This window comes from Zingiber officinale, chromosome 6B (genome assembly GCF_018446385.1).
Source record: "Zingiber officinale cultivar Zhangliang chromosome 6B, Zo_v1.1, whole genome shotgun sequence".
NCBI lineage: Eukaryota > Viridiplantae > Streptophyta > Magnoliopsida > Zingiberales > Zingiberaceae > Zingiber > Zingiber officinale.
In genome coordinates, this window is record NC_055996.1 from 57998637 (window position 1) to 58022188 (window position 23552).

The 23552-nt window shown below is 38.1% G+C and overlaps 1 protein-coding gene and 1 long non-coding RNA gene across 3 annotated transcripts; both read left to right on the forward strand.

Moving 5' to 3' along the window:
* The first annotated feature begins 7797 nt into the window (after window positions 1-7797).
* LOC121990210 lies at window positions 7798-8480 on the forward strand. Its single transcript, XM_042544398.1, has 2 exons — window positions 7798-8235; window positions 8437-8480. The coding sequence occupies exons 1-2, from the start codon at window positions 7849-7851 to the stop codon at window positions 8446-8448; spliced, it is 399 nt and encodes a 132-aa protein (XP_042400332.1). The 5' UTR covers window positions 7798-7848; the 3' UTR covers window positions 8449-8480.
* Window positions 8481-10219: 1739 nt separating this feature from the next.
* Window positions 10220-12403, forward strand: LOC121990211. 2 transcript variants are annotated; one of them, XR_006114505.1, is made up of 4 exons: window positions 10220-10270; window positions 11264-11380; window positions 11531-11619; window positions 12371-12390. It is a non-coding gene; the product is annotated as an uncharacterized LOC121990211 (long non-coding RNA). The 2 variants fall into 2 exon arrangements; XR_006114504.1 differs by lacking the exon at window positions 10220-10270 and having other exon boundaries at window positions 11163-11380; window positions 12371-12403.
* The last annotated feature ends 11149 nt before the right edge of the window (window positions 12404-23552 follow it).

Genomic DNA, 23552 nt, shown 5'->3' on the forward strand with positions numbered 1-23552 from the left:
CAGATTCCATCATGGATCTGGTTATTACCGTTTGCTTAGAAGATTTCCAAGATATGGCTGCACCTCCAAGAGTGAATACATATCCACTCGTAGACTTAAAGTCTTTTATGCCAGATATCTAACTCGCATCGCTATATCCTTCAATCACATCAGGATATCTCATATAGTGCAATCCATATTCATGAGTATACCTCAAACACCTCAGTACTCTTGTTATCCCTTTCCAATGCTCTACACTGGAATTTCTCATGTATGTACTCAGTTTACTTACTGCGTAGGCCAAGTTTGGTCGTGTACAACTCATCAGCTACATCAGATTTTCAAGCACTTGAGAGTACTCTATCTGAGAGATACTTTCACCTTGATTTTTTGATAAATGTTGACTCATATCTATCGACGTTCATGCAAACGCAATATCACCCTTGGTGAATTTCTCAAGAATCTTGTACATGTAATGAGACCAACTAAGAACAAGTCCTTCTGTTGTTCTAAGAATTTTGATTCCTAGAATCACATCATCTGGGGTCATGTCTTTCATGTCAAATCTTGAGTTCAACATATATTTAGTGGATTTGATTATCTTATCATTACTCCCAATGATAAGTATGTCATCTACATATAGGCACAAGATGATGTAGTCATTCTCTGTGATTTTCATATAGACACATTTATCATATTCATTAATCTTTAATCCACATTCCTTAATGGCATTGCCAAAATTTTCATGCTATTACTTTGGTGTTTGTTTCAAGCCATATAATGACTTCACTAATCTACAAACCTTATTTTTCTATCCTGGCATAGAAAACCCATTAGGTTGCTTCATGTAGATTTTCTCTTTTAAATCGCCATTTAGAAAGGTTGTCTTTACATCCATTTAATGTATTTCAAGATTTCATATAGTGACAATAGCCAACAATAGTCTAATGAAAGTTATTCTCGACATCGAAGAATACGTATCAAAGTAATCAAGGCCTTCTCATTGTCAGTATCCTTTGACAATCAATCTGATCTTATACTTAACAATTGTGCCATCTGACTTTATTTTCATCTTGAAGATCCACTTGCAACCTAGTGGTTTACTTCCAGGAGGAAGATCTACAAGTTCCCAAGTGTGATTTTGTAAAATAGAATCTATCTCAGATGCAATTGACTCTCTCTAATGAGGTACATTCGAAGAGCCTACTATTTCTGAGTAACTTCGGGGCTTAGTTTCCAACATGAAAGTGATAAAATCCAAGCCATAGGATTTTCCTACCCTAGCTCTTTTGCTCCATCTAAGTTCAACCTCCACTGGTTTCTCATCACTATCTTCACCTTATGTTTCATATGCCCGTTTTGAGGATCTAGCATCCTCTCGGGTCTTATACGGAAACACATGCTCAAAGAACGACGCATTTCTCGATTAGATTATCGAGTTCTTGTGTATCTTCGGTATGTGTGACTCATACACATAAAATCGATAAGTACTATTGTTATGGGCATATCCAATAAATATGCAATCAATAGTCTTTGGTCCTATCTTAATCCTTTTCGGATCAGACACCAACACTTTGACAAGACACCCCCATATTCGTAAATATTTGTACGACGATTTTCTTCCATTCCACAACTCATAAGGGCTCTTATCTATTTTCTTCTGGGGCACCTTATTTAAAAGGTAATTCACTGTTAACACAGTTTCCCCACACATGGACTCTGGCAATCCAGAGCTCAATAGAAGAGCATTCATTATCTCCTTTAGAGTTTGTTCTTTCGCTCAGCAACTCCATTTTGCTGAGGAGTATAAGGAGCTGTTGTTTTGTGTCTGATCCCATGTTCAGCACATAGCTCAGACCGCCTCGGTCACTTCGAACCACCTTAATTTTCCTATTAAGTTGGTTTTCAACCTCATTCTTATAGAGAGAAAATTTTTCTATATCTTTATCCTTACTTTTGAGAAGATACACATAACAGTATTTTGTGTTATCATCAACAAAAGTTATGAAGTATTTATTACCATCATGTGTTGCCGTACCTTTTAGGTCGCACACATCAGTGTGGATTAGGTCAAGTGGTTCGTTACTTCTTTCAATATGTTGAAAGGATGACCTTGTCATTTTTGCTTCAACACAAATTTCACACTTGTGTTTTGGGTCAAGGTGGAATGTAGGTATACTTTACATGTTTATTAATCTATGCAACACATCGTAGTTAACATGTCCTAGTCTACTATGGTACAAACATGAAGACTCAAGCATATAAGTAGAAGAGCTTTCATTTTTATTTATCTTGGGCCTAATGGCCATTACATTGAGCTTGAATAGCCCATCAGATACATAGCCCCTTCCTACAAATATTCCATTCTTAGATAATACAACTCTGTCTGACTCAAAATTAATGTGAAAGTCATGCTTGCTTAATAGTGATCCGGATACTAGATTCTTTCGAATCTCCAGAACATACAGCACATTGTTCAGAGTGAAATCCTTGCCCGATGTCATCTTCAGCACCACCTTTCCTTGGCCCATGATGTCCGAGGTTGTTGAGTTCCCCATGAATAGTTTGTCTCCAGTGACTTCTTCGAAGTTATGGACCAGCTCCTTGTTGCAGCACACATGTCTAGTGGCTCCAGTATCAATCCACCATTGTCGTGGGTTTGAACCGACCAAGTTCAGTTTTGAGACCACTGTGCAGAGGTCGTCCATTTCTGGTCCCTCGTTCAAGTTGGCCTCTTGCTTCTTCTTTAGCTTTCTGCACTCCAAAGATTTGTGACCCACTGTGTCACAGTTGAAGCACTTCCCAGAGAACTTCTTCTTGCTGATGCCTCCTCTGGGTCCCATCTTGGAAGATTTGGGGTTCTTTCATTTCGAGTTTTGACCATGCTCGACGACATTGGCTTTCACAGTAGCCTGAGAGAATAGATTTCTCTCCGAACTCTTGTTGTCTTCTTCGATGCGAAGTCGAACAATGAGTTCTTCCACATTCATCTCCTTCTGAGTGGATCTCATTCAAAATCACCTGAAGCTCTTGGACTTGACTGATCACCGTCTTGGAGTCAACCATCTTGTAGTCCAAGAATTGACCCACGATGAACTTCTTTTCCCCTGCATCCTTCGTCTTGTATTTCTTGTCCAGGGACTCCCACAGCTCCTTAGACATTCTCTTCATGCTATACACAGCATACAACGAGTCGGTAAGGTAGTTGAGGATATAGTTTCAGCAAAGAAACTCAGAATGAGTCCATGCCTCCACTGTACTGATGGTTTGTGCATCAGCATCCTCAGCACACTTAGGAGGGTCCTCAGTCAAGAACCGAGCTAGATTGAGCGTGGTCAGGTAGAAGAGCATCTTCTGCTGCTACCTCTTGATGTTTAGTCCACTGAACTTCTCTGGCTTTTCCCTATGACTGATTGGCATAGTTCCAATCGGGGCGGAAGGGGCATGCACGTGTTGAGTCTATTGCACCTCAATATTTCGTTCCGTGGTCATCTCAACAGAAGCGAATCTGTTTCATGATTATTAGAATACAAACAATCTGTTGCCGGAGATTTTTAGGGGACTTAGTTGAATTTAAAAAATTACACAGAATTTAAATTCAACTTACAGTTGAGCTGACATGAGCAGATGATCTCAAGCTGCCAGTAGGGGCTGGTCTTTATCCAAGTGTCAACCCTAGAGTGACTGAGTGAGCAGAGCTTCCGAGCAAAGAGGTCGGTCGATGAGGCAGACATGCCTAACAGGAGAGGTCGGTCGGATGAGGCAGACATGTCGAGCAAGAGAGGCCAGTCGGGTCGAGCAGACAGACTGGGCGGCAGACAGGTCGGGCTGTTAGAGAGGTCGGTCGGGTCGAGCAAATAGACTGGTCGGCAGAAAAGCCGGTCGAATCAGACAGTTCGGGCTATCAAAGAGACTGGCCGACCGGGCGAGCTGACAGGCGGGGCAAAGATCCCGAGCGGGCAGAGAAGTCTGTCGGTCTGACAAAGAGACCGACTGGGCGAGCTGACGGAGGCCTGCGAGTCATAGTTTCCTTGAAATAGATTCGCCCACCTCTGGCTGTGCTTCGAGGCTTATAAGGGTCATCTGTTTCCTAGGATACAACGGCCGATTGTGAATCCGACCAAGCACTGGTGGTCACGGCGAGCTGAGTAGTACCGGAATGCTACCACGGGCACTCCGCCGAACAGGAGATGCATGGCAGAGGAGGAGGAACAAAAATGGAGAGTCTTTGCTTTGCTTGCTGTGTCATCTCTGCCTATGATCGAATCCTCCTTATATAGGAGCTCGGATCAATGGCCAGAGTTAATGATCTTAATAGTCATTATTACCCGAGCAGTGAAACGACCACCGTTTCACTCATTATTACTCGGCTGTTTTATTCTACATAAATCTTGAATTTAATGCATCCGTTTTACAGCTGCAAAAGATCTACGTGGTAAAATTTTGGTTGTTCCACTTGGGCAAATTTTGCCCCGACCGGTCCAGCATTTGTGTGCGCAGGTCGCGCTCGCACACGAGTCAACTTGGTTCAGTGCAATCCGGACCCTAGATTTGCACCCCTGTGCACCCACGCGTGAGAGAGTGTAACGCCCGAAAATTCTCAAAATTATTTTAGAAATATTCGATGATTTTTCTGGAATTTTAGGATATTTTTACAGAATTTTTAGAATAGTAGAAGTAGCAAAAATAAATAGAATTGTAATATAGCTTAAGCGGGAATTGAACCCGAGGCCTATTGGATTTTATGACTTAAGGTGAACTCTAGTAACCAGGAGAACCCAGCAGGGCCGTGCTGAAAGGAAAGGGAATCAATTATATTTATATTAGAGTTGGGCCGAATTTGTCACTTAATATAAATAGGGAAGAATTAAGTGAAGAGTTATTTTGTTAACGTAAGTCTCCTCTCCCTCAAAACCCTTACACGCCGACCCCTTCTCCTCTTCTTCTCTCGGCACCAACCACAAGCACGCCTAGGGTTCCATCCCTAGGGCCATAGGAGGACTTTCTGGCGACGACTCCGACACGAGTACGCTCCTCTCCGCGAGAGGAACACGTAGACGCAAGGAGATCGACGAGAAGATCGTCTCCACCGGGAAATTAGCGACTAGATTCGTAAGAAAACTAGCGCAGGAGGTAAGAAACCCCTCACCTGCAGTATAAGTAGCTTTCGTATGATTTCATGTTTTAGTTTAGTAATATATGGATTTGTGGCACATAGGGTGTGCAACAGTGCACGCCAAGTGCCCGATAGTATGTTCAGCACCATTAAAATGCGACTTAGGCATTTTAATAGTTAGCTAAATGTGATAGAAACATTTAGTTAGCATATGCAGCTTTATTACAGTTTTTATGGGACTACGGTCCAATGGGTGGGCTCCCACAGTCGCGTCTAGGTTCAGACAACCTAGCTCTAGGTTCAGATAACCTAGAAATAGCAAAATAAGAAGAATTTAGCTATAACCAATATTTTATTTTAGCAGTGGCACTGTACTGGATTAGATATCCATTGGGTTGGGCTCCCACAGTCGTCCCTAGGTTTAGATAACCTAGTAAACCCTACTAAATTCGGGACTTACAAACCCGGGTCTAGTTAGGGATGTGCGCATAGCAAGTACAGTTGCAGGGCCCAAACAGCAGCATGATTATTATTTTCATCTATCTATGATAAATAGTTTTCAAAACTCACAAATCAGTTGTGTATACAGTTTAAACTCAGTTCTAGCTTAGTTTTAGTTTCAGCTCAGTTCATGCTTCAGCTTAGCTTCATCATTGATACATGTGATAGTTCTATGATCAGTTTTTTATTTCCATGTTGTATGATACCATACCATGCTCTCACCTGTTCAGCGTATATTTCAAATAGCATGTTTTCAAACCATAAATTGTATCGTATGCATATTTTGTGAGGTAGATAGTTTCTTACTAAGCGAAATCTTACAGATACTTTTTCCTTATACTGCAGATAAAGGTAAAGGAAAGATGGACTAGCGGAGACTGGAGGGCAATGCGATGAAGATGTGTGTGGAAGGAACCTGGAATAAAGACCTTGGAAGAACTAGAACATTTAAGAACTTAGTGTTTCTTATCATGTTACTCTTTGCTTATTTAGTTATCTAAGTGCATGGAATTATAGAAAATCTGCTAAATTGTTAGTGATCGTGTTTAGGTTTTTAGTTATGTGTTATTAGTATGTTTCTAGCTAATATAGAACTTGTGTATGTGAGTTTGGCACGAAACAGTGCTGAAATCAGACTTCTGATACAAAATCAGAAACCCCAATCGATCAGTGGATCAATTGGGGCCCTCAATCGATCAGCGGATCGATTGGGAGCCAGGATCCGCGAACAGTAAGCTTCTGGATCGATCAGCTGATCGATCCAGTCGCATTTTATCGTGAATAGTAAGCTTCTGGATCGATCAGCCGATTGATCCAGTCGCATTCTGTCGCTAACAGAGAGTTTGGGGATCGATCGTTCGATCGATCGGGAAATCACTCCCGCGAATAGAGAGCTCTGGAATCGATCAATGGATCGATTGGCCAGTCTGGATCGATCAGCCGATCGATCCAGAATATTTCCCCGAGCACAGTAGCCATCTGAATCGATCCATGGATCGATTCAACAGCTTGCAATCGATTGAGTCCAATCTGGATCGATTGGGAAGCAAGGTTTCGACCAGGAACCCTTGTAATTCAGTTCCTTGACCATAGGGGATGTAGGATATGCCATGTATACCTTAGAATGCATCCCTTAGCACATGTAGTACCAAGAACTTGTATCAACTTAGCAAGGTTTCAAATTGGTACAGTTTTCCGCACCTAGACTTAGTGATGGTCATGGATATAGTTTAGCACAGCATAATGTGACGGTCCGGCCTTACAGCCTAGCTGGTAGAAGGCGGGTCGTTACAGAGAGAACCTCTCCCCATGGATTTGTTCACATCCTCAATGTATGTGAATCAATATAAACCAACAAAAATACCTTGAAACTTCCAATGTGGGACTAAAGTCCCATTCACAATGGAGCCTCTTTCCTCTTCCATTTCTTCTTCGTTCACTTATTCAACATAGAAATCCATAAAAATAGAAAGAATTATAACAAAGCCCATTATATTCACTACAAGAAAAACCCTCATAGACATCGGTGGAACAACAATGGTTTTAAGCAAAAACCGATGTCTTTGAATATTTTACACCGGTTTTTGGAAAAACCAGTGTCTATGAGCACAGATTTTCGCCCATAGACATCGGTTTTTTTAGCCGATGTCTATGAGCGCCTTTTTTTCATTAATAGACATCGATTTTAACCGTGGTTTTTAAAACCCGGTGTCTATGAACCAAAATTCTGGCGGACTTTCTTAGCGTGATTTCTTTTGGGCTTCTCTTCGCCCACCATAAATCGAAACCCTAATCCTCCGCATCCTCCTTTTAGGAGTTACCATTTGAAAGACGAGCAATGAATCTCTCGACGGCGATGTGGACGGCGGCGGTCGTCGGTGCTATCGCGGTCTACTGGTTCGTGTGGGTGATGGGCTCAGCGGAAGTGAAAGGCAAGCGGGCAGTGAACCTTAAGATGGGATCGATCATGCGGGATAAGGTGCAGGAGTACTGGTCCTTCTTTCTCCGCTCCAAGGAGGGCCTAGCACCATTACTATATTAGTGAAGTGAGAGCTAGATCCCCTCGTTTCCCCGATCTGAGCGCCATCCGAATTCCTAGGGTTCGACGCCCGGCGACTCCTTCTTGTTCCAGCAGCCTCTCCGGCCCTTCCTCTCCCCCTGCATATCTTCCATTCTTGATGCAGGACAAGGCGGTCGCGGAGGACGGCGAGAAGGAGACTTTTTCGAAGAAGTCGCGCCACTGCGAAGCCGAGATGCCCCTTACTGATTCTGAGGAAGACTCTTTCCTCTTTCCCGTGAAGGAGATCGTCCAGTACCCTCTTCTGGGATACGTCGCTCCCTCTTCCATCAGCTTCAGCCCCGATGGGCGCTTGATCTCCTATCTCTTCAACCCCGATGGTACCCTCCACCGTAAAGTCTTCGCCTTTGAAGTTGCCTCACAGCGGCAGGAGCTTGTGATTTGCCCGCCTGATGGAGGCGGCCTTGATGAGAGTAATCTCTCGGCTGAAGAGAAGCTGAGGCGAGAGAGGTCAAGGGAGAGGGGATTGGGAGTCACGAGGTACGAGTGGAAATCGAGGTCGACGTCCTCTTCTTGCTCCACTCCAGGGAAGCCCACTATCATGGTGCCATTGCCAAATGGGGTCTGTGCTCTGCCCTATTTCCTGAATTAATGAGCAAGTGTTGACATTCAACTAATAGGTCAATTGTATTTGAAGCAATTTCTGTTTTGAACATTAAAATGCTTCATCACAAGTAGCTATTCTGCGTGCCTTTCTACATGTTGATCTTAAACTTTCTTCTTTGATTATGATATATTAAGTGATCGCTATCTGTTTCATTAGGTATATTTCTAGGAAATATCATGCTTAGAGCCAGAGCTCAAGCTTACATTTTGTGCTAGCTCGCCAATTATTGATCCGCATCTGTCACCAGATGGAAGCATGCTTGCATATGTCAGGGATGATGAACTCCATGTTTTAAACTCGTCTGGTGGGGAGCCTAAACAATTAACTTTTGGAGTAATTGCAAATAGAAATGTGGGATTCGTTTCTTGTTTAATGTGTTGCAGATTGATTATAGCTTTTGTAACTTGGAAATTCTTTGTCATGTGCTAGTGGTATGTATCCCTTACTATCGGCTTTTTTGTTCTGATAACTTCTAATACTTGGGATTGTCTTCTAACTTGACATAACTGTTGGGATGAGTTACCATCTCGTAAGCTAAATAATCGGTGGTAAAGGTTACTTGGAGAATATTATAATTTTATGTTGAGTCTTCAAGTTCTCTCCTGTTTATTATTTAGCTTGGTTGTCTCATCATAAAATGTAGCAGGTCACTGGAACCTGTTGGTATACTCATGTATACCACAGTGCCGCCCCAGGCTATTTGGGGAGTATCAGAGCAGCAACACAATAAGAAGGTTGAGGCGACCATAAAGGAAGTATGTGAACACATTGCACTCAGATGTGCTGGCTAGCTGTTGGCAATGAAATCTAAGCTATTTAAATCTATGTTTTAGATTGTTTTTCATACTAGCATGTTGTATCACTCTTTGCTTATTCCTTTGGCGTAGTATCAACTTGAAATATGAGAATAATCTTTAAGCTCAATCACAATTCAAGATTTAGCAACATTTTGAAGAAGATGGTGTTTCAACATTGCTCTAAAAGGTGATATTAGTAATTCTTAATTTAATATTCTCCTCTATTGTAATATTATTTTAATGGTGATTGTCTGAGCCTTTGGCTTAATATTATAAACCAATCTATTCCTGTTGCAAATTTATAATTTTAACCTCCGGTTAAGGAACGACAGAGGCCACTTATCACCATAGTTAATTTTTAGCAAAAAGTTGTTAAAAAAAAACTACTTAAAATGTATGATCATTTAACATAATTTTCTCGTCAAGAATCAGAAACTCTGTGCTTGATTAGAATTGCAATGCTAGAGCTTTTCTTCATAATTTTTATTATGCAAACTTCAATTACTCATGCTTTTGCAGATCTCGTCAAAATCTCTCTAGCACATCATCGTTTTACAAATTTTTTTGTTATCTTTGTTGGATGATATTGATATTATTTTGACTTAGCCATCCTCCTCTAATTTATTTGTTCTGACTTTGTCACGTTTTAATTTAATCTCTTGTGCTAACCAAGTCAATGTAGACTTTCTCATTGCAGAGCAAATGTAAAGAGAATAAGGACTCGTTCAAGAAGGTGAGCCGCAAAGTGAGACGATCTCAAGAACTTCTAAAAAACGACTAATCTTCACTTTCAAGAATTGTGTTACTCGCAAGATGATCATAAAACTCTGTTTTAAATTTATGCACCATATTTCTAGTCATATTACAATACTACAAATTTTTAGACATCTCTTTCTATCGAGATGTAAAACAACATAATCCTGCCAGTCTGTAACAATAGAATGCTATTTTCATTTTCCATGCAGTATAATCAAATACTCCTAAAGACATTATGCAACAAAAGCTTGTTGTTGGTTTACCTGATACCAAATGGAGATTATGACAACGAGAATGAAGAGGATGAACACTGGCCATGCAACTTGAGACATAGGACTGATGATGCATAGAAGTTGAACAAGTGCAAAAGCTAATCTTGCTAGTCTGTATGGGATATCAGTGTCAACGGTTGTCTGATCTGATGAAGACTGGAAAAGGTGACAATTGTTAAATTTATACTTTGATATTTAAGCAAGCTACTGAAATTTTTAAATCTTTTAGATAATGCTTCATATATTAACATTGTTACTTTGCTAATTAAAGGAAAGAGTAGTGATATGTCTTTTTGACCTGACGATAAAGAAGAAAGAGAGAAAATCAAAGAACTAACCCTATTAAGTATTCGGCTAGAAGGCGTTGTGTCAAAAAATGACATTGGTGCTCTAAAAATGATTGTTATCATTCCAAGAAATAGCTTCTGTGCTGTTTCAAAGGCAGCTGTTGCAAGCAAAACTCCCCTTCCTAGTGTAAACATTGAGCTGCTGGCTGACAGTAGAACAAAAATTCCAATAAGTTTTTCTTTGCTCACTTGGTCTTCCTTTTCAGTTGCCCAGGAAATCCAATAGTTGCTACCAATCTGTAGACCCTGAAAGAGAACTTGAAATAATAACAATACTGGAACAAGAGCCCCTTTGTATGCTGAAGTCACAAAGGTGTGGTATACATGCCATTTCACCCTTCTAAATTCCCTGTCTCTTTGATATGATCTCTCCAAGATCTCAGAGCACCCTTTTTGATTATGTTGTTTTACATCTCTGAGCTCCTTGTGTTTTCATCTCTTGCCACTATCATGGCTGCTGGTTTCAAAGGTATTGGTATCATAATCCACTAAATATGCACTATTGTTATTTTCTTGTGAGAAGGTCAATAATTTATCTATCAGGTGAGCTTAACCAGTTTCAACCTGGAGTGATAATGGAGATATTTCGGCTTGATGCTTGGTATTTCAAGGAAGATCTATTGATAAACCTCACTAATTACATAGTGAAAGGGCTTAATCGTAGGTGTTGTCTACTATAAATTATTCTTCATTGTATGCAGGTTAATTAGAATCTCAACCTCGATACTTTTTTATTTCTGTGCTATCTGTGTTCCTTGACATACAACATGGTGTTACAAATCTTTATTGGTCCTTTTTTGTTCACCAATAGGTGTCAGTTTCTCTTGCTAAAATGGGCAATTTAAAAGATCATCGTGATGCACTTGTAGAATTAGTTGCTTCTTCGGAATATGGAATCCTTCATTTGTTTAGTCATCACCAGTTACAGGTATTACCCTCCGCATTCTACGTGAATGAACAAATCATCATAGTTTGAATTCTACACCGTGAAAATTGATTTGAACTGTTCTTGAGTATCACTGCCAGCTCCCCAACAAAACATGCGACAAAAGAAATTAACTGGGCATATATTTTTCAGGAATTTTTATTAATTGAAAGGGAATGCTCATTACACGCAATGGAGTACGAAGAAGAGTTGTCTGTCATTAATTCTCAACAAGAATGATGGTAATTTTTGGTAAGCTTTGACTCCCTAGTTATAATGTCTTTCATTATCTATGTTTCAAAATTATGCACATATTTGCTAGATTTTTACTGGTTTAATTTTTTTTGATTGATTGACATTTCTTTGAATTGTTTCTGATGTGTTCAAATCATACGTTGTCCAAGTTATCTAGTTTAACTTTATTGCTATTACTTAAATTCAAAATTCTTAGCCGTTTGTGCATAATTAAACAAGTGTTATTCCAATTCCACCCTCTTTTACTCATGTTTCACAAAAACATAAAATCTTTAGTCATATCATTATAGTTGGCAGGACTTTCTGATGAGAGGTTGGAAATCTCTTTTTTCCATTTTCAAAAAGAAGTACCAAGAATACGTTCATTGGCACTTCTCAAGTACTGATTAATTAAAAAGGACCCCAGTTAAGAGAGTTGGATCGTGGAGTTGATATCATTGTTGCTACACCAGGATGTTTGAATGATATTCTGAATATGAAAAGATTGAAGCTCCATCAAGTACTGATTAATTAAATTACAACTATGAGAAAACTTTGTTGCAATAATTTCTGGTTTGGAATATATTAAGTTCCCAGGAATAATAAATCTATCACTATATGATGTGGTTGAGATAAATGATGAATGTGTCTCTTTTTAAGCATTCAAATTAGTCATCTTGTTACCTGGTGCTCTTACTACTTTTTCAACTATGATTTTTGGTCTTGGTTTACTAATATATTATTTATGTGTTTTTACAGTTTACAAATCTCAAGTACTCCAGAGTTGAAATTGATGAAGTGCGGTTCGAGTGGGTTGAATGCATGCTAGATTACATTTGAAGTGTAGTTCTACCTTGATGTGTTGTTAAAAGAATGTTCTACCTTAATGATTCTGATATCTATTAGCTTTTGATGTAAAAAGAATGTGTATTTTATGGATACTGTTGTAAGAAGATTATTTATGTAATTTGTGAATATTTGTGTATTTTATGGATACTATTGAATGAAGAATATTTGTGTAATTTGTGAATATTTGTGTATTTTTTTTGTTACTGTCGGTTTTTCATTGTTTCGGAAATCAAATTTGTGAAAAATACCGATATTACATCGGTTTTCCACCGCTACAAAACTGATGTCATTAACTAATATTACATCGGTCGTATACCGCTGCCAAAACTGGTGTTATTAACATATAATATTACATCGGTTTTACACCGTTGATGAAACGGTGTCGTTAAGTGATACTACACCGGTTAATAACCGATTCGAACACCGGTGTCGTTAAGTGATACTACACCGGTTTTAACCCGATGTCTAAAATGGCAGACCTTTTACATCGGCTTCATAGACATCGGTCGAAAATGTAATAGACACTGATGGAAAACCGATGTCTATGAGGGTTTTTGTTGTAGTGATTAATCCTTCTCAATAAACATGATAAAAATCAACAATTAACCATATGAGAGGATTAAAGCATGAAAATTAAGGGTTAAAATTATGTGACAAAATGGTAGTTATTAATTCTCTCACACTAATTCTTGTACGTCTCGAGCAACAAAATAAAAAATGCTAGCATATCTCTCAAACAATTTCTTAACAATGCCTAGAAGATAGTAAAAGGTACCTAGGACCATCAAGTTTATCAAAATATTCATGAATCCAAACTTGCACTAGTCAAATAAGCATGGTGATATCAAATTACTTGAGTAGACTAAGAAAGAAAAGAGCCTCACAAGATAATATTTCATCCCTAACTCTCAATAACATGTGCAAAAATGGAGTTCCACTCAAAGGCTACTCACAACACTTCACTATCATAAGCTTGCTCATTTTCTCTTCTCTACCATTGTAAATGCATAACATGCATGAATCAAAAGGATTTATTAAGAATTGAAATGGAGTCACAAAGAACTAAGTGAAGCAAGTAAAAGAGGAAAAGAATCAATGAGGAAATGAGAGTAGTAGAAGAATAAACCTGATGAGTTACCAAATTTAAGATGTATTAAAGAATTTATCAGGATGAATGAAGAACATCATTTGTCGATGCCAAAACAAGAGATTAAGCAAAACTCTCCTTCAATTTTATAATCTCCCAAGAATCTTGGCACATTATCCTCTCTACTTAATACTCTTCATTGTGCCACTGTTTTAACCACATGACTTGCAAAAGGCTATTGTGTTCTCTAGGTATTGAATTTTTAGGAGATCTTCAAGTTGGGATCAATCTTTATCCTTAGGCAATAATACCAAAAAACTTTCTAGGAGAAATTTAGCCGATTTTTAATTCTATTTTTTTTCCTTTCTTTCACACTTCAATTTAAAAATTCATGTGCAACTAATGTTTTTCTTATTTGTAATTAAGCCTCAAAACCTTACTGCTATACTTCCATTTCCATGTCATTCTGCTGATTATATTCTCTAAGAGCAAGCATTGCACTAACCATGAACTGAGTTTCACGGATTTCTATTGAAACATTGAAAGATGTGATAACCATTATTTGGACATGTTGTTTAAGTGTGATTTATCAGTGTTTTTATGCTCTCATGTATCCAAATCTGTACTTTTAGTGTATTTCATGAGTTTGGATCTTTATTAGTTTTTATTTCAATTCCTATACATTTTATGAGTATTTTGGATATTATTTGATTTTATTTTATTTTATAGGAATTGAGGGAGACAACAATTGAGGAGAAGAACATTGGTTTGGTCTAATCATGGTTTGGTTAAATTGCCAAATGTTTAGAAGAGGAAAACCCCATTCCAAAACTCCAAATCAAAAACCTAAACTATCTCATATGTGGCTCGGTTCGGTCTAAACTAGCTGATTCAGTTTGGTCCAGTTCAAGAGAGAAATAAAAGTGTGGTCTCTGGTTCAAAAGAAGGGGGTGAGGGCTTTGGTTTTCTCTTTGTCATTCTCCCTATCGCCCCTTTTCTCTTCCCCGATTGAAGTTGACGAAGTTGACCACAGCAGTTTCAGGCAGAGTTGTAATGACAGCGACTATCGGGAAGAGTCGGAGTGGTTTCTTCGGTGGGTTCTTCATCCCTCTCGCATTCCACTTGAGTTCCCCTATTGGACGCGGTGAAGAAGGCAGCAGCAACATCTCGGTGGATGACGAGCTTTGGTTCTTCTCCGGCGTCATTCCATTCCTCATACCAGTATCAAAGCTCTAGGTAATTACTTTGTTGGATGCAGTGAAGAAGGCAACAGCAACTCAGAGGATCTGGCATCCCACTATCCCTTCGTCGGAGGAGTCTAGTCAGAGTTCTTCCAAGCTCTTGCACCACACAACCTCACTCTTCCTGACATTGTGAAGAGGGCAAAGTAGGGTTGAAGGTTCTTGGCCAAAATTTCTTCGCATCTTGCAAATTTCCAAGGAGTAGTTTCTTTGAGGGATATCGCTCTTCCATTATCGACGATTGTGTCTTCGACCGACAACATTTCTGTTCACTGAAGTTAGGAGAATTCCAAGTGATAGTAGATTTCTTCCTCGGTGGTTTTGTTAGTGACAGGCAGAATACATCTCAGATTTGATCAGGGAATTGGATTGGTTAATTAGGATTTATTTGTTGTTCATGTTGGTGTATTTCCATTACATTTACTTAATTATTACAATTTTACTTGTTTTAGTATCTTATATATTGATGGTGATGCTTGTGTCATAGGGTAACAATACGGTGCAGGTTTATCTGCGATAATTAGATAGGATTGTTAGTTAATTTCATTTATGCATGTTGATGGTATTGTCCATAGTATAGAGTGACACTACATTATGGGTTCAACAATGATTGTTAGATAGGACTTTCATTTATTGTATTAGGTTTAGAGAATAACCCCCAAAAAGAATTCCTCTTGTTTGATTTCATCTAAAACAAATGTCCTGCCATTGGTTCCATGAGAGAGATGATCCGGGCCCTCTACTATACTGCCTTAGTGCAAATTAGGGGTAGATGATTGTTCATTATTAATTTTGATTTGAGTGAGTGACAGACGCTCGATCAAAATTTTGGTGACATTGCTAAAGAACTTAGTGGTGTTCGTTTCTTTTTAGATTGTACACTAGTTTTATCTTTCTCTTGTTCTTACTTTTCTATTTTGTATTTTATTTTTCAGTCGACGTAATTGTCAGTATCTCCTTTTACTTTGGAACTTTATAGGTTGAAGGAAAAGGGCAAGGGGAGTAATGCTCACATCTATGCTATGAAGAAAGGCATGTTTTGGCCAAATTTCATCATTTAGAGAACCTTTTCAATTTTTTTAATATTTTTTATTTAATTTTTGGATTTAATTCTCCCTTTTCAACCTATTTGGTGGTCATAAAAATTTAAAAATATTGTTAGGGCTTAATTATTTCATCTCATGTATACATGCATTTTATCCTATAGATTTTCTCGTGTCTTTTGATTTTGTTTGTGTCGATATTTTAAGGTAAGACCAAGAAATCTTATCAATATTTCAGTATGATCAAGACCTGAGAGTTGATAAGTAACATGGCAAATAACACTGAGAAGACTCTAAGAGAGCTTTAGGCATTAGATTTGATGGATCAATCCTTCTACATCCGTTACTCTGAATTGGAGGTAGACTTCGAGTTATGGCAAATAATACATTTATTACCGAAGTTTCATGGACTTTATGGGGAGGATCCCAACAAACATCTATAGGAATTTCATATGGTGTGCTCTACATTGAAACCACATGGCATATCAGAAAAAAAATATCAAACTTCGAGCATTTTCATTCTCACTAGTATATTTAGCAAAAGATTGGTTGTACTGTCTCCCACCTAATTCTATCACCAGCTAGTTCAAGATGAAGAAATCATTTCTGGCAAGGTTCTTTCCTACTTCTAGGACTGTAGCTATCTGGAGGAGTATTTGCAGAGTTCAATAATTCATAGGAGAACCATTACAAGAATATTGGGAGAGATTTAAAGGACTTGTTGCTAGTTGCCCTCAACACCAAATTAGTGATCAACTACTTATTATATACTTCTATGAGAGATTGCTTCTCATGGACAGGTGTACGGTTGATGCAATTAGTAGAGGGGCTCTAGTCAAAGGCTAGAGAATTTATTCAGATTATGACTATAAATTATCAACAGTTTGGGACTAGATTGATGATTGCCAAAGATGTTCATTCTTTTTCAATGTGTTCTTGACCAGGATCCAGTATCATCAGCTTGATCCTCAGTACTATCGACTCCATTAGTAATGCAGGTATGATTCATTTTCAAGATTCAGGTATGGGAAAGCATAACAAAGGACTTCTGAGTGGCCCTAATATTAGTAGCCTTATTTTCATTACCATCAGTCTCATCAAGAATTTAAGGAGTAGTTGAACAATTTTATCAACAAGAAACCCAGTTCTAGCAAAGAACACATTCATCAACATAGTTGTAATTAGTTCAACTAACTGCATCAATTTCTCAATGACAAGCATAAGATTCTAGACAAATTTACTGAGAGACCATTCCTACTGGTGTCAATGTGTTGGAAGAGATGGATTGTGGAGTTTGTGATAGCACTGACCTTAATTCTACTACTCTACAGGACTCTTCTAGTTTTTTTATATCATGATGTTGTAATTGTAGATGAATCTGAGTTTGATAATGTTGTTGTTGATGATATTGTTGTTCCAAATATTCTTGATATTGTAGGTATTGCTGTTGATGATGGAAGTATAGGGACTTATGCTACGGAGACAATGCCCCAAGAATCGCTTCCTTAGATTACATTACCACCTGAGCCAATTGACAATGTTGTTGCACTTTGTGATGATGGAAGTGTAGGGATGACCTAAGAATCATTTCCTTTGATTGCATGACTACCTCAACTAGATCCAAAGCCTTTACTTATCCAAGATAATGTCACATTTACCTTTCTAGAACCTCTAGGTATCTTTAAGTATGATAAGGTCAAAATTTCTTCTAAATTTTAAAAAATTTCATAGAGGTAATTATGTCTGATTTTATTGAATATAACACTTTTTTGATTCATGCTCTGTTATCATTGATATTATTTCTAGTCCATTTTACCCCGTATGCGTGTGGGAAATGCATTGTTCTCTTGTTAGTGCTCAAGATTTCTATAGACATTTCATTTGTAGTCAACCGACCACCGAAGAAAATTTTTGAGGAAACGATAGTGAAGGATCGATAGAAAGCGATAGAGGGGGGGGTGAATATCGCTCTTTAAAAACTTTTTTTTTAATCATAAAACCAATCAAAGTAAGCAGCAGAAATTAAAATAGATGACTCAGGTGGTTACTTGGTTCGGAGCCTACGTCGACTCCTACTCTAAGATCCATGATCCTTGACCGCACCGTTAGGCAATCCACTATGATTCTTCTTTCCGAAATCTTCGGAAAGAAGAAATGCATACAAATGCAAGTAGAAGATAGTAACAACATACTATCTTCTTTTCAATTTAATACAAAGCAAGCTTAAATAAATAGACCGACAAAAGTGGAAGACGAAGCTCGATCAGCATTTGAACGACACAGTAGCTTACTTGAAGACGAGTATCAGAGTAGTAACACGAGCAGCTTTGCACAGAGATGAATTGGTGAATTGATTCGTTGTTAATGTTGGTTAGTCCTAGGAAAATGTACCGGTTCCACTGTACAAAAAATTTTGTACAAGTGTCGAACCTTTCCATAAATAACCTATTGTGTTCTTTAGAAGTTAAATTAGGAATCACAGATGGAACTTAACATCATTGATTCCAAATTTAATTTATCTGTTCTTAACGGTTTAGATTTGAATCGCAAGAGGAACTTAACACTATTGATTCAAATCCACCTATGTTATTAATTCCATTAAATATTAATTTCCAAAATTGGCTTCCAGGACTACATGGCGAGGCACATGGCCTTCTTGGATATGGGAGCAATCACCACCGCCTAGACAAAGCCTTTTAAGGAAAGTTAATACTTAATTTCCTTAAATAACTCTAGGTTAACCAAAAAGAACAATCGAATCACAAATTCAAAAAATAAGAAAGCACAAACTTGAAAAACTAATTCGAAAAACTAGATCTAATGTCTCTTGTATTTGGAATTCATACAAAAATAAATAACTAGCATGATGCGGAAAACAATTGCTAATTATACCTTTTCTTTGTAACCTAATGACCTCGAGATCTCCTGTCGTATTCCTCGCCTCGCCTTGGTCGTCGTGTGGGCGACGATCCTCCAAGATAAACACCACCCAAAAGCTTTCTTCCTCTTCCTCTAAAATCTGGCCACCAACACCACCAAAGAGAAGAGAGCAAAGGGAAAGGGAGAAGAGAGAGGGCCGGCCACAAAGAGATCTCCAAGCAAGAGAATAAGAGTTGTTGTTTTTTTTGAAGCCTCCTCACCCCTTCTTTTATAATACTTGCCCAAGGCAAATAAGGGAAGAATTTTTACAAAAATTAAAATCTTCCTCTAGCTTTTTCTTTTCCCTTTTAATTTTCCTTTTCTTTCCTCTTGATTGAATCAATCACCAAAAATAAATTTGATGATTTTATTTTTTTTTAAACATGGCCGGCCACCTTGCTTGGGCACCAAGCAAGGGTGACCGACCCCCATAAGAGGAAAGGAATTTTATTTTTTATAAAATTTTACAAGAAGAAAAACCCTTATAAAATTTTACAAGCTCGCTTTCCTAAAGTAGGAGTTAAAAAAGGAAAGTTCTAAAAATTAAAACCATGTTTTAAAATTTAAAACTTCTCTTATAAAATTTCCTTTTTTAACATGGTGATAGAAAATTTAAATTTTAAAACTTATCTTCTTTTTTTTCTTAAACCATGAGGATAGTTAAAAAAGGAAAGTTTTAAAAACTTTTAAACTTTCTTTTAAAACATGTGGCCTAATTCAAATAAGGAAAATTTTTGAAATTAAAATCTCTCTTTTAAAACTTATAGTTTTCTACAAAGAGAAGATTTTAAAAATTAAAAACACCCCTCCTTGTTTGAATTATTTTGGTCGGCCCCTACTAGCTTGATCACCAAGCAATAGGGTCGGCCCCTATAGAAGAGGATGTGGCCGGCCATTGCTTGGTCACCAAGCAATGGACCAGCCCCCTTCTTGGGCACCATGATGAGCTTATATTTGGATGGACTTGAGGCTTTAATGAGGCTACGACAGGGACCTACAGGAGAAATTGGTTTTGGCCTTTCGATGAGCTTGAGTATCCCGTGCTCACCCCGAACACACAACTCAAGTTCATCGATAATAACTCATTCCACTAGAGAGTTATTACCGCACTACCGCACCAATCCTAAATTACATTATGGGCTCCTTCTTATCATGAGTGTGTTAGTCTCCCTGTGTTTAAGATAACAAATCTCCACTAATTAAGTAAGTTACTGACAACTCACTTAATTAATATCTAGCTCCAAAAGTAGTACCACTCAACCTTATTGTCATGTCGGACTAAGTCCACCTACAGGGTTTAATATGACAATCCTTATGAACTCCTCTTGGTGGCATTCTCAACCTAGATAACTAGGACACAGATTTCTCCTATAATCAACAACACACACTATAAGTAATATCATTTCCCAACTTATCGGACATATTGATTTATCAAGCTAAACCTCACCCTTTGATAAGTCAAAGAAATAAATATTAAATATATGTGCTTGTTATTATATTAGGATTAAGAGCACATACTTCCATAATAATTAAGGTCTAGTTCTTTTATTAAGTCAGTACAAAAAGAACTTACCTAAATGGTACTCAATACACTTAGAGTGTACCAGTGTAATTTATTAATCAAGATAAACTAATACTTAATTACACTATGACTATTCCGATGGTTTGTTCCTTTCCATCTTACTTGTGAGCAACTATTTATAATTTATAAAGAACCGATAACATGATATTCTGTGTGTGACACCATACACCATGTTATCTACTTTATAAATTAATTGAACAACTATATTCAACAAATAAATATAGACATTTGACCAATGTGATTCTTTTATTTCAAAAATAAATGTTTAAAAAGCTAAGCTTTTAGTATACACTCTAACAATCTCCCACTTTTACTAAAAGACTAAGCTGCCATATCTGCTGCCATACATCTTATTCCCATCCCCTCCATATGCCGATCAAAAGCTTTCGCCGGAAGGGACTTAGTGAAAGGATATCTGCTGATGTAATCTTGGCGATGACAACTTCTCTTCGCTTGACGATGTCTCGTATCAGGTGGTACTTGTGCTCTATATGCTTACTCGCCTTATGGGCTCGTGGTTCCTTCAAGTTTGCAACTGCACTGCTATTATCACAATAGATTGTGATGATTTTGGGAAAACCAGGAATCACATCTAAGTCCATTAGAAAGTTCCTGGGTCATACAGCTTCTTTGGCTGCCTCAGAGGCTGCCACATACTCAGCTTCCATAGTTGAGTCCAAGACGCATTTCTGCTTAACACTCCTCCATGCAATGGCTCCACCTCTTAGAGTAAACACATAGCCTAATGTAGACTTACTATTGTCCCTATCTAATTGGAAGTCTGAATCCGTGTAACCCACAGGGAGTAAATCGTCTGCTTGGTAGACTAGCATATAATCTCTAGTCCTTCTCAGGTACTTCAATATATGTTTTACAGCAGTCCAATGTCCTTGTCCAGGGTTACTCTGATATCTGCTAACCATGCCCACGACAAAACAGATATCAGGTCTCGTACACAGCATTGTATAAATAAGGCTTCCTACAACCGAAGCATAAGGAACTGCCTTCATATCCTCCATCTTCTTTGATGTCTTTGGAGACATCTCTTTAGATAAGGCTACTCCATGCCTAAAAGGTAAGAAACCTTTCTTGGAGTTCTGCATGCTAAAACGAGCAAGGATCGTGTCTATATATGAAGCTTGAGATAGGCATAACATTTTTTTCTTGCGATCCCTTATAACTTTGATCCCAAGAATGTGTGCACATTCTCCTAAGTCCTTCATATCAAATTGTTTGGATAACCATACCCTTATGTCAGATAATACCTTGACATTGTTGCCAATTAACAAAATATCATCCACGTATAGTACAAGAAATACCACCACGTTTCCGTTACACTTCTTGTATACACAAGACTCATCCGGACACTGAATAAATCCATATGACTGGATTACTTCGTTAAATCGGATGTTCCAAGATCTTGAAGCTTGCTTCAGTCCATAAATGGATCGATTGAGCTTGCACACTATATGCTCTTTGCCCTTTTCAATGAACCCTTCTGGTTGCTTCATATGGATGTTTTCTTCAAGACTTCTATTAAGGAAAGCTGTCTTGACATCCATTTGTCAAATCTCATAATCCATATGAGCAGCAATGGATAAGAGTATCCGGATAGACTTAAGCATGGCTACCGGTGAAAAAGTCTTCTCATAATCGATTCCCTCTTTCTGAGTATATCCTTTCGCAACAAACCTTGCTTTGAAGGTTTCTACCTTCCCGTCTGTCCCTCTTTTCCTTTTGTAGATCCACTTGCATCCAACGACTTTTATACCATTAGGTGGTTCTATAAGCTCCTAGACCTTATTAGAATACATAGACTCTATTTCAGAATTCATTACCTTTTGCCAAGATACTGCATCTATATCTTGGAGTGCTTCGTCATATGTCCGGGGATCAGGTTCATATTTACCTGGGATCAAATCCGAAGACTCTCCCAAAAACATGAATCTCTCAAGTTGCCTTACAACTCTCCCATTACGACGAGGCACTATCTCTGGTTATGTATCATGTGTGACACGTGTTGCAGTTTCTTGTGGTACTTCATCTTGTACTGTTGGTATTAAAGTAGATGTGTCCTCTCTTATTTCTTCTAGAACTATTTCACTCATGGGCTTATGGTTCATTATATAATCTTCTTCTAAAAATCAAGTATTGGTGCTAACAATGATCTTCTGATTTTTAGGATTATAAAACAAACCACCTTTCATTCCTTTAGGATATCCCACAAACAGACAAACTTCTGTACGTGATTCCAACTTGTCAGTATCTCCCTTCAGCAAATGTGCTGGCCTACCCCATATCTGGATATGATTCAGACTAGGCTTATGCCCATTCCATAATTCTATGGGAGTAGAAGGAACTGTTTTAGAAGGTACCATATTCAGAATGTACACTGTTGTTTCCAGAGCATATCCCCAAAACGAATTTGGTAATTCTGAATAACTCATCATCGATCTAACCATTTCCATAAGAGTCATATTCCTTCGTTCTATCACACCATTCTGTTGGGGTGTATCAGGTGCAGACAATTGGGATTGAATCCCGACTTCTGATAAGTAATTCCTAAACTCTCCAAAGAGGTATTCGCTACCACGGTCAGACCATAGTGTCTTGATACTTTTACCAAGACGTTTCTCAACATCAGCTCTATATTCTTTGAATTTGTCAAAGCATTCAGACTTGCGGCACATCAAGTAAATGTATCCGTATCTTGAATAATCGTCTATAAAGGAAATGAAGTATTCATAACCACCTCTTGCCTGGATAGACATAGGACCACACAAATCAGAATGAACCAGTTCTAACGCATCTTTGGCTCTATACCCCTTGGCCTTAAAAGGTCTCTTGGTCGTTTTACCTTCCAAGCAGGATTCACATGTTGGAAAGTTTTTCAACTCTAATAAACCCAAGAGTCCATCGGCTACAAGCCTTTGAATCCTACTTAAGTTAATATGACCAAGCCTTACATGCCAAAGATACGTTTGGTTCATTTCCGATGGTTCTTTTCTCTTATTAGAGTTAGAAGATGTGTTATTAATTTTCATATTTTGCTTTGTGGGAGAAATTGAATTTAATGTATATAAATTACCAACCAATGCACCAGAATAGATAATCACCTTATTTCTCTTTATAACCACATTGTTACTAAAGGAAACTGAATATCCATCCAAATACAGTTTAGAAACTGAAATTAAATTCTTTCTAAAATTGGGTACATAAA

What these genes read in the sequence shown, in the direction of transcription:
- LOC121990210 (XM_042544398.1), top strand. Translation starts at nt 7,849, where the DNA reads ATGCCCCTTACTGATTCTGAGGAAGACTCTTTCCTCTTTCCCGTGAAG.